Source organism: Sceloporus occidentalis, unplaced genomic scaffold, assembly GCF_023333645.1.
Source record: "Sceloporus occidentalis isolate IW3139 unplaced genomic scaffold, rSceOcc1.0.p SCAF_6, whole genome shotgun sequence".
NCBI classification, from domain to species: Eukaryota; Metazoa; Chordata; class Lepidosauria; order Squamata; family Phrynosomatidae; genus Sceloporus; species Sceloporus occidentalis.
In genome coordinates this window covers 67,330,403-67,346,072 of record NW_028316986.1, presented here as the reverse complement: position 1 = coordinate 67,346,072, position 15,670 = coordinate 67,330,403, and the positions used below count along the sequence as shown (strand labels likewise).

Here is a 15,670-nt window from a genome sequence, read left to right as displayed (position 1 = left end):
AAAAATTGTTCTTGAAAATCATCGTTGCTTGAGTGTTTTTGTTGTGATTGATCAGTTTCTGATAAAAAAAACTTCATGATCTAAATTTATGGGGTGATAATTTAAATGTCTGGCACATAGTGATTATTATTCATATATTATTACTGCCAGCAACTATTTGCGCTATAGTTGCAACAATTTCAATTTTTTCCTTCTAGTACTTTTCCAGTGATAACTACTAAGATAAACTGCAAATGTTGACTCACAATCTAGATAGTGTTGCAGTGAGTATTCAAAAAGAGATACGTGTTTTTGATTGTGTATTGAATTCTTGTAATTTCATTGAAGAAAAAACCAAACTGCAAGAAATCACCAAAGCAGCCGGTTCATGGGCCAGTGCAGATAGGGTTGCCATAATTGAGGACCTCCAAACTGAGACAAATGTAGGACAAGGTTTGAAAATGTAGGACTTTTTTTTTTTTAATTTCCTGGCTAGGAAATTTTAAAAAAAAGGTCCTACATTTTTAAACTTTGTCTTCCTCCTCCTTCTCCCGGTCTGGGAGGAAGCCTAGGCCTACTCCCAGGCAGGGAAGGGCGCAGGGCCGCTTGGAATCGCAGCGATCGCCGCGGTGCCAAGCGGCCTCCTCCTCCTCCCAGCTTGGGAGGAAGCCTAGGCCTGCTCCCAGGCCGGGAAGGAGGCGGAGGCTGCTCCTCATCGCGGCGATCGCCGCGGTGGGAAGCGTCCTCCTCCTCCTCCCTGGCCTCGCAGAGGCCTTGGAGGACCCCGCGGCCGGAGCTCCAACCACGGAGCCGCCTCCAAGGCCTTGCTGGCGCCCGGGAGGGAGCGTCTCCGTGGCTGGAGCTCCAACCGCGGTGAGCCCTCCCAGGCCTCAGCAAGGCCTTGGAGCCACCGCTGGGGTGAGGTGGCTGTGATGGGCGGGGCCGTCCCGGTTTGGGCGCCAAACCGGACCGGGACCGGGATGGCACCGCCCAAACCAGGATTGTCCCACCCCCCGACGGGATATGGCAACCCTAAGTGCAGATGTAGTGTAGCTTGTTACTAAAGGATTGGGAGTTCTATGCTCTTTATCTCCAACAGGAATTCCTACTGTTTTACAGAGTCATACAATCATAAAGTTTGAGTAGACTCCAAAGTCAAATTGCTCTTTAAGCCATTATGGGAGAAATAACAATTTCCCCCAGATAGTTATCAAATCACTGGTACTAGCCTTTACTTAGATCAACAACAACCAGGCTTTACTATTAAACAGGATCTGAAGCTGGTTTTACAAAGAGCTTCTTCCTTGAAGGCAAGCCTCAAATGAGAGAGACATACCCTAAGACAGTGGTGGGAAAACATTGGCTCTTGAGAGATTTGGCCTGTCACTCCCAATAGCTCTACCCATTATGTCCAGTACTAAATAACAGTGGGATCTGTTGTTCAAAACATATGACAAACCAAAGGTTCTCTACTCCTGCCTCCCAAAAAGGCTAGGCTGCTGATTTTTTTTACACCTGAAATAAAGTTGCTGTAAAATTATTTTACAGCTGAAATGAAAAGCACAATTAAATTGTGCTTCTATGTTTTATCAAAATTTGATATTAAAAAGGTGATATGAAATAACTTCTCTCTTTGCTTCCCTCTCCCTTTCATTCACTGAAATGAGTACAGCACAGATTGGAGATGTATTATTTGTTAACTGAAACTATTAAATTTCTAACAGTGTTCCCAAATTGACAGAACAAAGAATGAATGGTTTGTAGACCACAAGTTGAACTTGAGTCAACAGTGCGATGCGGCAGCTAACAAGACCAATGCGATTTTAGGCTGCATCAGTAAAAGTATAGTATCTACATCAAGGGAAGTAATAGTGCCACTCTATTCTGCTTTGGTCAGGCCCCACCTGGAATATTGTGTCCAGTTCTGGGCACCACAATTTAAAAAGGATGTAGAAAAACTGTAACGTGTCCAAAGGGGGGGGGGGGGTGACTAAAATGGTGAAAGGTCTGGAAACCATGTCCTATGAGGAACAACTTAAGGAGCTGGGGATGTTTAGCCTGGAGAAGAGAAGGTTAAGAGGTGATATGATAGCCCTGTTTAAATACTTGAAGGAATGTCATACTGAGGAGGGAGCTGACTTGTTTTGAGCTGCTCCAGAGACTAGGACCCGGAGCAATGGATGCAAGCTACAGGAAAAGAGATTCCACTTCAACTTTAGGAGGAACTTCCTGACAGTAAGGGCTGTTCGACAGTGGAACACACTCCCTTGGAGTGTAGTGGAATCTCCCTCCTTGGAGGTCTTTAAACAGAGGCTGGATGGCCATCTGTTGGGGATACTTTGATTGAGAGTTCCTGCATGGCAGGGGGTTGGACTGGATGGCCCTTGCGGTCTCTTCCAACTCTATGATTCTATGATTCTATGTATCATAAGCCTGATTTTATACTCAAAATAACAGTTCTCTTGATGACCGTTTTAATCTCCTTGACACATCCCTTTGTGTGGAAACATTAACCACCTTGTTCTCTTGCTGTTGAGTCTTAAGTCAGGAGGAACTGTACAACAATTAATACATCTTTGAGGTGTAAACTGAATTTCTTCAAGCAGTTCTTTCTGTTTAGAATGTGAACTGCTTCTCTGAAGCTAATAGCAGTAAAGTTATATTAGATGTTCATTGGCAGATCTTCAGAAAGGTGTTTTTACAAACTAACTGACTGTGGGTGGAATTCTTCAGGGATACTACACTTTCAAAAGAGACCATTATGCTGGCAGTTCCTCTTTCCTCATGCTTAGCTGCACACAGAGGTGGAAGTAGCAGCAGTGCTGGTAAGAGAATGCCTCACTTCCTAGAGGAGAGGGTCCTTATAGTGAAGACATCCTAACAGAGGTAACTTAGGTGCTGTACATACCAGCAGGGAAACAACGGCCCTTTGTACTGTGCAGCTGCACCACAGCACCCAAACCGTGCAGTGCAGCTGCGCGGTAAAAAAGAAATTGCCTAGAGCGGCTTCTTTTTTACAGTGTCATAAGGGCTGCATCACAGCCCTTACAATGCTGCCTCCTGTTGGAGATGTGTGGGCACTCAGATGCCCACACGTCATCCATACGGCGCCTGTGTGGGTGTTGCCACTCAAAAATGGTGCCGCCTGCATGTAGTAGGACTCGGGAGCGTGTGGTTGGTGCATACTCCCGAGCCCTACTATTGCCAGGATGTCATGTCCTGGCAGTCTTTATCTGGCCTTAGGTATCTGTTGCTTAAAGCCATCTTCCCAGAAAACCTTGGTGTTGCTGTGGTTGGTGTCAGCTGGTGTGTGTGAATGAACTGTCCCCTCCCTCCCTGGTCTCCTCTTGCTGTGCATTCTGGGCAGCCCTTCCAAGATCCAGCTTGGCCACTTGTCCAGCACCTGTGCCTGACTTTGAAGGCACCATGCCCACAGCAGAGGCAATTGCTTGGGGGGGAGGGAGAATGCTGCAATCTCTGAAAGGCACTCTTTCTCTGTCACTCAGTAGTTCCTCCAGCCCCTCTGGGTGTACCATACCACCACCTCTGGGGTGTCACTCAGTATAGCATGCATCCCCCCATCCTATCCTAGCAGCCAGGCTATATGCCATTTTCTTTTGTCACTGTCGTCACCAACTTTTCTGTCGTTTCCACTGTGCTGCTGCACCAATTTCTTTTTCATCTTGCTGCTGCCATTGCTCTACTTTCTCCTTTGCTGTTTTAATCCATGTTGCTAGCTTGTATTTTTAAGCACACTGGCCTTAATCTTAACTGTTTAGTCCCAAACAAATCTCTTCAAATCAAGGAGACTAAACATATCCAGTTTATATTTTACTCAGTTCAGTAGTTCAAGCTGCAACTGTGGTCCTTTTCAGACTCACAAAATCACAGAAGAGCCTTTTTGTCTAATTTGGGAATGATCCGGTGATGCATAATATGAGGGGGGGGGGGAGAGGAGGGATAGAATTAAAGTTATTGATTGATTGATACTGCAGCCATTTAGGCAGGGATTATTTGACTGCCTCAATCCATGATATTTACAAATGGATTATAGGCACATGAGGAATTGGCCCAGGTACACATTGATGCATGTGAAGAGGACCTTGGTTTATCTTGATCTTGGCCGTTTTGCACTAGTCTTTGTTTTCTGATTTTCTTTACATGTATGACCAGTATATTTTGTCCCCACTTTGGCAGAAAGAAATTGAAGTTCTTAGAACAAGACTGCTTCTTCTGGAAGCTAAAGACCAACAGTTAAAGACAGAAATACAAGAGCAAGATCAGTTCATCCAGGCCCAGGATTGTGATCTGTTTGCTTTGCTCAGTTGGGTATCACTGAGGGAACTACAGACAATAGGCAAAGACTTGGCTGATACTTCAGAAGCATCACATAAAATTTCATGTAGTTTGGATTTTCCAGAATCCATAAAAAGGTATGTATTATTGGATGGCACGTTGAAATCTTAAAAAACAAACAAACCGAAAACTCTAATTTATTGCTTTGCTTCCAACGTACTTTTCTTGTGCTCTGCCTTGTAGAGAAACATATGCAGGTAAAATATAGTCGTATATAGTTTTAGAGCCTGATGCACAGAGAAGCTACTTTGCTGAATTGGAGCAATGTTCATACTGTGTTGACTTTTCCTAGGAATTATGGCTTCTGAAATCATAATCCCACAAGGTATTCATTAAACATATACAATTCTGATGGTATGGTGGAAACTGACAGTATTGGAGGGGTTGTTTCTCATGATTTGGTTCCCAGGTGGAGCAGCTCTATGTGGTCATGTTTTTGAGAAGGTCCCATATTTTATAATGGTAAAGGTATAATTATTTAATGCAAAAATAGTCAACAGCCTGTGCTTTTGTCCTCTTGTTTTCTCCTCCTGTTGGTTCTTTCCCCATGTGATATAGCAGTGTTGTTTATACAGATAAGCAGAAAAATAAAAAGAATGCAGTGGCCACTCAGTATCCCTGGGGGATCCATTCCGAACTCCCCCATGAATACCAAAATCTTCAGCTGCTCAAGTTCCATTGTCCCTAGTGGCAGCGCATGCACATGGATACACCAACATCAGGGATGACTTCACCTGAAGTCCTGTTGTCCCTAATGGTGGCCTGGCTGTGTGCACGCACAGCCACTGGGAACAATGGGGCTATCCTTAATGGTGGCATGGCCATGTGCATGTGCTGCCATTGGGGCAATGCAGTCTTGTCATGCACATTACCCCAATGGATATCGAGGTCCCATTGTATTCTAGTTTCTAGATATATTCTAGATATATATTTCTAGATCTTCCCACCCAGCAGGTAGAGAGGTGGAAAACTAAGATTTTGAAAAAAAAGAATGCCTGTCAGTTAAAATAAATCAATTACTTATTTTAATTCAATAACTTTAACTGGTAATTGTCAGGATTAATAGGAAAATGATTAGATAAACAGCTTTTAGATCAGTCACTGCCATCCTATTTGTCATTGGTACAAGAAGTAGATTTAGTCAGGACATGCTTTCCCTGCTTGCATTGGTGAAAAATAATAATTTTGGACAAGTGTTATTAGTGACTCTTGGAATCAAGAAAGCCATACCAGTTAAATGAAATTCAGTCTGTCAACTTCATTTCTTTGGCTTTGTTTACCTAGTATTCATGTTGCTTTTGTTAAATTTATTCTACTTTCATTTTACTCATTCTTGATTTTTTTATAATATACAAAGATTCTGACTATAGATTGAGCAGCGGCAATCTAAATGCTGCTTCTAGAGGAATAGCCTGGAGGGATAAATAGCCATAGATTTTAAAGAACCTGAACTGTGAGTTTGGCGCAGTACAGACTGTTGAAAAACAGCTGCCTGCCGGCGCCTGTTTTTCTGCCGGAGGGAAGCAGCAGCCACCAAACTTCCCTCTGGCTGCGGGTTCTTTTTACGCCGCAAAGGTGGCATAACGAGTGTGCCACTTGTGCACTTGTTACATAAGTGCTGCATGGTGCCATGTGGATGCTGCATAGTGCTTACATAACAATGGCGGCGCCCATGTATACAGAGCACCATCATGTTTATGCCCTCGTCACATGCTAGGGTTGAGGGGTGTGTGGGAGCGCCGCCCCAAGGCAACCCTAGCATGTAATGAGGGCGTCCTTTTGGGCCCATCTGTACCGGGCCTTCATTTCCCTAATTATGTTAAGTTAAATGCATATTAGTTTAAAAGTGTTTGGGCAATATGAAAAACTTTTTTCTGTACATGTTTTTTTTTGGGGGGGGGCATAATGGTTTAATATTGTCATTTGTCTAATTTTTCTATCTGCCAGTCCATTCATCTGCACTTGTGGGCTTGTAATACAAATAGATGTGAAGGGCCTGAAAATCTCATTAGTTAGGATAGTATTCAGAGACATAGTCATGTTAGTCTGGAATATCAATATGCAAAATTTCCCTCCCCTGTTGGTCACCTGTATCCATGGAGGCTGTCTACATAGTCTGAGATTCTGATTTTCCAAGTTCCAAGTCATGCAAAGAGCCTGTACAGATAGCAGAGTGTTTTCAGAGGTTTGCCCTCCACACTTAAAATGGTGAGAAAAATAAGGATAGAGGGGATGGAGATGCTCCCCTTCCTGATAAGTCTTTCATCCTTTCCTGCAATCACATTTTGTCAGGCATTTCAATTTAGATAGCCACAGATTTATAGACACATGTCTCCTAGAAAAAACACCCATTTGAGGTGGCTAAGCAGACAGGCCAGGATAGTACGGCCTGAGTGCTCACCCAGGTGGGTCTCTGGATCAGCCCTGGGACAGACAGATGTTTACACACCTGTCCCTGTGCTTCTCTGGGATCTGCTACCAGAGCATGCTCCTTAGCTTGCTGTGCTGTCATTCCTACTGACCCATGTCGGTGTTTGATGCAGAAATGGGGCTCTCGGCTCCACCCACTTGACCAGGTGCCCAGTATCCATGTCAGACCTAGTGAGGGGTAGTCTTCTCAGTAGGAGTGTTGGTGTGGCAAGGTATGGAGCACAGGGGGCCATTTAAAGAGCCAGGGCTTGCTGCTGAGTTTCCAGGAAACCCTGTTGCAAACTAGGGGTCAAGTTGACCCAGGGTAAAGGCTATTTACTCTGTGATTGGGCTGGATTCACCAGATCTATGTCCGGTCTGCTAGGACCAGAGCCAATTCTGGCCCTGGCGTTTTGCCCTGCATTGTTCAACCAGGCGACATGAGGACAGGGGAGCTCAGGACTTTAGGTGTGTGAGAACCCCAAGACTTGAGTATGGGATATGTAGACCAAAGAGTTACATTGCATGATGTATATATTGTATATAACTTGTATATAACTTATTACAAGTGGGCCTTTAATTGTACTCTAAACGTTTGTATACTTCCTGTCAGACTTCCTAAATATTCTGTTCATTGCTAGAATTCTAAGGTTCATGACATTGACTCTTGGGATGCTTTTAGAGATTTAGTAAATTTGTGTTACCATCTGAAGTGGAAATAGTAAACTCCATTATTTTTTTGGCCCGTTACAGATGGGCCTAAAAGTGCGCGCTCTGTGCGTGCTAAGGTTAGGAAGCGGCGGCGCTTCCGCACACCTCCAACCCCAGCGCGCGCAGAGTGTGCACAAAATGGCGGTGGACGTTCCACACGGCCGTCGCCATTACTACATCATGACCGCGTCACCTCTAAACAGGGCGGCGCGGTTGTTATGTAGTGGGGCTGTGCGAGGGCGCTTAGTGCACCCTTTCTGAGGCCCTGGAAGGAGTTCTGTTTCGGAGCTCCTTCCAGGTTTGCGTTGCTGGGCGCAGCCTTTAGATGGCTGCGCCCAGTGACACAAAGGGCCCCTTTCTCCTCCTCCCCGCCGCTGCGGGGTGTCCTTGGGGTTTGAAGCCCCAAGGGCACCCTTTCCAGGCCACGGGGAAGTGGCCTTTTGCCGCTTCCCTGCGGCCTAGAAAGCGGCGGATTGGGGCCTCAGCGGCTGCCGCTCTGCCCACTGAGGCCCCGATCCGGTGGGGAAAGGGGTGGGTGCAGGCCGCCGCTTTTCAGCGGTCTGTAACGCGCCGTGCTGTCTGTTTTACCTGTCAATTATTTATGCAGATTAACAGGCTAAAACTTGTTCATATCTAGATATCAGATGCTGCTTTGGTGGTTTCCCCGTCATAATATGTATGTAGGATTAAAAAAGAGATAACACTTTCAAATATTAAAATGATTGGCAGGGTGAGTAAAAATTCCTGTACAGAAACTAATATATTTTTTCTTCATACTTACTGCTCCCCTCTCCACAGTAAAATTTTGTTTAAGAATTATTCTATTTGGTTTACAATAATACATTTGGTGGCATCTAACTTAAAAGCATTGGCTCGCTTCCTACTTAGTAGTTGCCACATTATAAGCCATACTTTTAACTGTTGGAATTCACTTCTACAGTTATTAATTACTGAACGTGACTCCCCAAACCCAATTTTTTTCAGCCAGGCAGCGCCCCAGTTGAAGGGTTTCTGAGGTGCTGCAGATTCGGATACTGGGAAATGATGGCAATGGCAAACTCCCTTTGAAGAAACTTGCCAAGAAACCTTATGATAGGTTTGCCTTAGGATTGGCACAGGTCGGAAATGAGTTGAAGGCACACAATATCAACAATGCTCTCCCAGTTGTGGCATGTGTTGGAGAAGCATTTACAGAAGGACCCCGAGGTGGTTTCTCCATTTGCCAATTTTCAATGTGCCTTGTAGGTGGTTTCTCCATTTGCCAATTCTCAGTGTGCCTCGTGACTGGGTGAGTGCCACAGATAATTGTTTCCTAATCTTGATCTGTAGCTCCTGAAAATTCTTTGGCTGGGATGTTGCCTGGTTCATTTACCTATGATGATGGAAGTCCATCATCATAGTTAATGTCAGATGATGCAGAATCTTGGCCATAGTTTAATGATAGTGTACAACTGTTCCTTTGCTTGTTAAAAATGTGCAAAAATATGTGTGGAGAAATTCAGCCATATAAACTGTAGGAGTGCTAAGGAATTATTGATTGGTTGATTGATTTTATATTGTGTCGACTTGGTTTGAAGGGCAAGGAAATAATTCTGTTTCAAACTTTTAATAGAATTTAATAGAAGCTTACATTGATGTAAGCTTCAGCATCTGGAATCCCCAGGAGTATTGCACTTGTATTCTTTGTAACGGGTTGGATTAGATCTGTTTTGAAGGTCATAGCTTTCAAAATGTCATTTCTGGAAAGATTTCAAAAGTGTTTGGAAGAAACTTTGTGCTGTCCTATTTTGGAGTTTTGGGAGCAACTAAAATGTTGCTTCTTCCTCCATTATCTATACCTGGTCCATCTCCTCCTCATAGTTGCTTCTAGGGGTGGGGGAAGGATTGTTGTCACCAACCAGCTTTTGCTTTCTTTTACTTCCTGCCATCTTCCCCCCCCCCCCCACCCCAGGTTTATATAGAAGTGATGTGCTACAGTTTTTGTTGGCCCATATTCTACAACCAGGTCTGGTGGGAAGGATGGGGGAATGAGTATTCCCACAATTTGCAGGAGAGCACCTGTACTGTCAATGGTTGTGTAGAAGAGGGAATTTCATTAGGTATTGATTATTGCTTGGTTGCATGACAGGTGACACTTGCTGAAATTCCCTCTTATATACAATCATTAAAAGGTACAGGAAGCCTCTCCAATTTTCACTTTGGCCATCATACTTTAGAAAGTTCCAGGAGAACGAATAGCCTCCATCCTCTGACTCTATTGAAGGCTATCCTCCAAGGTAACTGGAGCAATCAGAGTCCCATATTCTGATCAAAAGGCTAAATAAAAATGGACATGGCGGTAATTGACCCAGCATGGTGAATTATCATGGGCTTCTATCTTTTCTTACTAAAGTTTGTATTCAGTTCTTTGTATCCTGTTCTTCCTCTGAAGAGCTCATTACTGTAACTTACTGTTTCTACCAAGGACTAGTAGCCAAGGTTAAATTTATCTGTTTTTGCTGCTAGTAATGTGCATGCGGACAACAGTGGGGTTTATTTCTGAACAGATAAGAATAGGAATACATTTTTCAGACTTTTACAGTAAAGATGTAGAGAAAGGTCCAAAACACAATGCAGAAATAACCCAGTTAGAGACCACTTTAACTGCCCTGGCTCAGTGCTAGGAAATTTTGGGAATTGCAGCTTTGTGAAACATTCAACCTTTTCTGTCAGAGAGCTCTGGTGCCACAGTAAACTGTAGTTCCCAGGATTCCCTAGCACTAAGCCAAGGCAGTTAAAGTGCTCTCAAACTGGGTTATTTCTGCAGTGTGTTATGAACCAAAATGCACCTCAGATTTTCAGTCTAAAATGCTATAGCTCCATGCAGAGGCCAACCCAAACACTTTCACATGGTGATTCTCCAGTGTCAGTATAAAACTAACAGGTTTTAAAAAGAGCAATGAGGAACAGTCAAAATTCATGACATGCAGGTGGCAATCAGGAAGTGGTTAGTAACATAATATTCTTCCTAAATACAAAAGATTGCAGGATACAGATTTCAGTATACTTAGCCATGTATTTATTTTTAAAATTAACATACTGTTAATTCTTTCTCTACAATCCTTTATTCTGGCTCTTTGAAAGGGCTCCCAGTTAAAAATTGTTTGAAGGGTAAATCATCTATGACTACAGAACTAAAAGTAAATTTTACATTTTACAGAAAGTAAATGCTTATAATGTACAATAAAGTCTTATTCTGCCTATATTATGCACAATGTCACTTGGAAGATTACCTTGGAGAGTGGTAAACTCCTTCATTGGAAGATACAGAGGCTGGATAGCCACATCTCAGTAATACTTTACTTTGGATTCCCATCCTGTCAGAGTTTGGATTAGGTGACCCTTGGAATCCTTTTCAGTTCTGTGATTGCCTGACTTGGATCTGAGTATCAAAATCCCAAGACCCTAAAGTACTGAAAGAAATTATTCCAAGAACATATGCAACTATAGAAAAATTGCAGAAAAAAACATACTTTTGGAAGCTGCTGGTGGTGGTTCTTCTTCTTCTTCTTCTTCTTCTTCTTCTTCTTCTTCTTCTTCTTCTTCTTCTTCTGTGACTTCAAGTTATTTTTGACTTATGGCGACCATAATACACCCTATCATGGGGTTTTCTTGGCAAGATTTGTTCAGAGGAGGTTTGCCATTGCCTTCCCCTGCGGTTGAGAGCATGTGACCTGCCCAAGGTCTGGTCACTCAAAAATGACTTTTGAGTCTCACTGCTGAAGTAGGACTTTAGAGTTGCCTCTAAACCACAAAGTAAGAATCGCTGCTACAAGTTTCCTTGCCCCATTTTCTTGCTCCAGAGATAAGCCCACCTTATCTCAGTGAAATAACTCTTAAAGAGAGTCTAGATGTTTTCTAGGGCCACTGAGGAAAGGTCATTCTGCCTTTTGATGTGATTTGTATTCTCCATTCAAGCCATCACAAAAGCTATCATAGTGGAATATGATAGTGGATTTTGCTTTCTGTATTGCTTAGCAGACTTTGATGATCATATAATGACAGTGTTTCAATAATTAATTCAATCTTTCTAGGCTTCAAGAAAAAGAACTATTGCTCAATATGTCTATTAAAGATATTGCTGCCAAAGTAAGTGCATTTAAAAATTCTTTCTTTTTTCCTGTAAATTAAAACAACAGGGAAGCATTTGATGATTCCGTGTAAGGAAACATTCTGTGAATTGTCAGTAAATATTGTTACCTTGTTAATGTAGTATTACATGAGTATGGGAATATAGATATTATATTAATCCAGATGATGATGATGATATTACTATATAGTGCCATCAATCTACATGACACTTCAGAAAATAAAACAACAAAAGAAAGATAGCCATCTTGGTCAAAGGTGTACAATTTAACTACATACACACACGGGAATAAATAAATAAATAAATAAATAAATAATAAATAAAACTTTTATTTATATTCTACCTCTCTGTCGATGACAGAGGCGGGTTACAAATTAAAACTTAGATACAATCTCAAATCCCCACTCTCACCCTCCCCTTAAAACATCAGTTAAACCTTAGCAATTTAAAACCATACTTTAAAACAACATCCAAACAGTATCATCTATATCAACATCAGCAACCAGGCAGTAAACTGTAGTGAATTCAGAGGCATAAAAGGGTTCAAATTGGTGGCCGGGTTTTCTATTCGTGTAAGGCCTGACAAAAGAGATCTGTCTTGACATCTTTTTAGAAGCTGTCTAAACTGGTGATGTGACAGATCTCTTCCAGAAGGCTGTCCCATAATCTGGGAGTGGTTGACGAGAAGGTCCTCTTTGTGGTTGCAGTTAGCCTAGTTTTTATAGGTTGCAATAAATTCCTCCCAGAGTAGTGAATTGTATGGAAGGAGGCGGTTTTGGAGATAGGTTGGACCCAAGCCATTTAGGGCTTTAAAGGTGATAACCAACACCTTGTACTGTGCCTGGAAACAAATAGGCAGCTAGTGAAGTGATTTTAGAATAGGTGTTATCTGATCGCATCTGATTTTACCAGTAATCAACCTGGCTGCCATGTTCTGAACTAATTGAAGTTTCCAAACTAAGCACAAGGGTAGTCCCATGTAGAGTGCATTGCAGAAATCGAGTCACGATATCAATTTGATATTGGTGTCTTTCTTACATTCTGTCTCCGGTTTGCATCTTCTTCCCTTTTGCTTCCTTTTTGAATCTCCTTCCAAAAATCTTCCTATAATTCCTTCCTGTCTTATTCTTCCAGATTGATTTTTTGAACTTACCTCCTATTGTTCCACCTTAAGAGACTCCTCCCACTCCACCTTCTCACTCCAAACTACAATACTACATTCACACAAAACTGGGGTTATTCCTGTAATGCGGACGCAGCCTGAGTATTCCTTGCCTAAGAAAATCCTATGTCATAAGTCAACAGCCATCTTGAAGGTACACGCATGCACACATGCGCGCACGCACACACATGAAGTCTCCAGAGTGTGCAGAAACCATAGTCTTCTTTTTGACTGGTCCCATTTCACTTCCAAATGGATAGGCTCTTTGGTGATTAAAAGTTAACTATCAAGGAAATTTTGCTTGTTTTCAGAGAAACAGGGCCAGAGGGCCTTTCATAAGTGAGATGTTTTATGCTTGGCTCCCAACTCTTCAGGGATGTTAGATGGCATCCAAAGAGACATTTGAGCACACCAGTTTCCTAGCAACATCAAAAGTTTGTGCTAGTGAGAGAACTGGGTTCTGGTTCAGGGAATATTGGCCCAGACTGTCTGGCTGTGCCTAAAGATGAGTGGGAATTACAGTTTGTTTGTTTCATCAGAGTTTACCAAAATCTCCATGTAGAAGAAAGCAAAATGGACAGATGTTGTTGTTGTTGTTATTGATGATGATTAACTTTATTGATATCCCAGCCCCCCCCCCCCCCCCCAAATTGCAATTCAGGGAATTATATGAATGATAAAAAATACAGTACAGTTGAAACATACAAAAGGTCGAAATGGAATTTGAAAAAAATGTAATTAAAACTTAATTAATGTTAAATAAATAACATTAAAACAAAATAAACATTAAAATAAAAGATAATATTAATAAGAACAATTTAAAATACAAAAATGAAAATAATAAAAAGTAGTTTAAAAACAGTGACCCTATTGAAATATTTTCTTTTAAAAAATTCAGTGCCCAGAAGCTTGTTGGAATAAAAAAGTGTTTGCCTGCAGATAAAAGGAAACCATGGAGCCTACCTGGGAAAGGAAGTTCCAGAGCCGTTGAGAAGTCAGTGTTCTCTAGGAATAGGAGAAAATTTAGTTTCAACCCAGTTTTTAAATCACAATTTACCAGCATTCCACTGTTGCATTCCAAAGGAGAACTGACAGATTTGCCAAGTTCTTTGGGATGGATGTCAGTTTTGTTTCAGTTCAGTTTTGTTCATAATTTACTAAAATTTGCTAAATTCAGCTGTGAGGGGAAAACAAAATGGACAGATATATTGCACTCCTAGCTCTGTCACACATCTCTTGCAATGGAATGCTATTTTAGTTCCATCATGGCAGCTAGTTTAGGGTTGTTAATCTGAATCAGTTATATCATGGAACAATACATTCCTTATATTTTGATCTTTAACAGTTACTGACTGTTAACAGGATATTTAGAAAGATCAAACATCTGGAATCATTTACCAGCATTGGCTTTTTGTTTGAAATGTAGTTCCACACTGCTTCTCTGTTGCATTTGTTTTTATTTTCTCCATTTAGACCATTGCTAACAGAGTTGCTATTTCTGTGGTTTGCGAGGCAAAGACATTGGGCTGTAGGATAAATATCTTGCAGCAATATCACACATCACTTTTTATTAACCTTTGTTGTCTCATTGTGTAATGATATGTCATGTCTGTACACCAAGACAATTTGAAGTGCCTTTTATATTTCCTCATAGTTTTACATGAATGAATTATATATCATGGTTGTCTGCCTCAATCTAGGTATGTACCAGTCAGAAGCTCTGCAGCACTTTAAGGAGGAAAGTGAGTGATATTGAGAGTCAACTACCAGCTCTTCTTGAAGCCAAAATGCTTGCAGTATCAGGTAATTTTTGATAGAATAGGAAGATGCAATATGATTTTATAATTGTGGATTTTTCATCCTAACCTAAATGTATAGAGAAATCGAGAGTGAATTTTTTGGCTTAGAATGGCATTTACCCACAAACAAATGAATGAAAAGATGCATGAGAATTAATTTGTAGCTTGTAGGTTTGAATGACACTTCTCAGTGGAATACAGGAGTTGGCAGCTTCTGCTTATTCAGATCAATAAACAGCTAATGTTTATTGTTGGCAGCAAAAGAGCTTTTGTCTTTAGTGTGGCTGTACACAGTAATTCCTAAGCATAATATAAATATACCACTCTTGATGATGGTTGAAAGTCTGAGATATATGGGGAATATGCCTACAACATCTTTTATGACATTGATATCCAGGATTGATTTGGTTAATCTGATTGGGTAGGCGGGTGTCCCTTCCTCCTTCACTGGGCCATGTGTATCCCTCCTGAAGCTGTGTGTTTGGTGGAAGAGGATGACCATCACAGATGGAAGGAGTGTGCCATATTCAGACAAAAGTATATAATAGCTGTGCCCCTCTAATAGAACCTACATAGAAATATGAATCTGCTCATGACATACTAAGATGAGACACACACACACACACACACACACACACACACAGAGGCTATTCATACTAAGCATAAAACTGATACATGAACGTCATAGCAAATTAAGCAGATAAATATGTAGGGGCGTGTATTCATAACATCTTTTCTTCCCATGAACTTGGAATTACTGTACTTCTCTGTTTGTTTTCATTTTTGAGAGGGATGGAAAAGAAATATACACAGTTGTGTTTGCAGTTTACAGAGCTGAAAAGTAGCAAGCCTCTCTGTTTAGATAAAGAGCCAGTGACACCCCTGCTTTTGTCATTCCTTCTGAAGTGGGTTTCCAGTATGCAGAAGTGTGTCTGATTCTGGCCACATTACCGCATTACACTCTTATAGTGCTGCTATTCCACTTTTACTGCCCTGGCTGCTTCCTGTTGCATTCTGAGGTTTGTAGTTCTAAATGCCCCTCCCTAAACTGCAAATCCCAGAATGCAACAGCAGTAAGCCACAGTAGTTAAAGTGGAATAGCAGCACTATAAGGGTGTAGCGCTG

General features: G+C 41.7%; 1 protein-coding gene across 1 annotated transcript in view; it reads left to right on the top strand.

Annotated features, from left to right (window-relative positions):
* DISC1 (DISC1 scaffold protein) overlaps nt 1-15,670 on the top strand; it is a 196,470-nt gene that overhangs the window by 43,492 nt on the left and 137,308 nt on the right. The window contains exons 6-8 of the mRNA XM_089529454.1: nt 4,177-4,412; nt 11,529-11,583; nt 14,447-14,549. Of these exons, the coding sequence (XP_089385580.1) occupies nt 4,177-4,412; nt 11,529-11,583; nt 14,447-14,549 (394 nt within the window). The remainder of the gene's footprint in view (nt 1-4,176; nt 4,413-11,528; nt 11,584-14,446; nt 14,550-15,670) is intronic.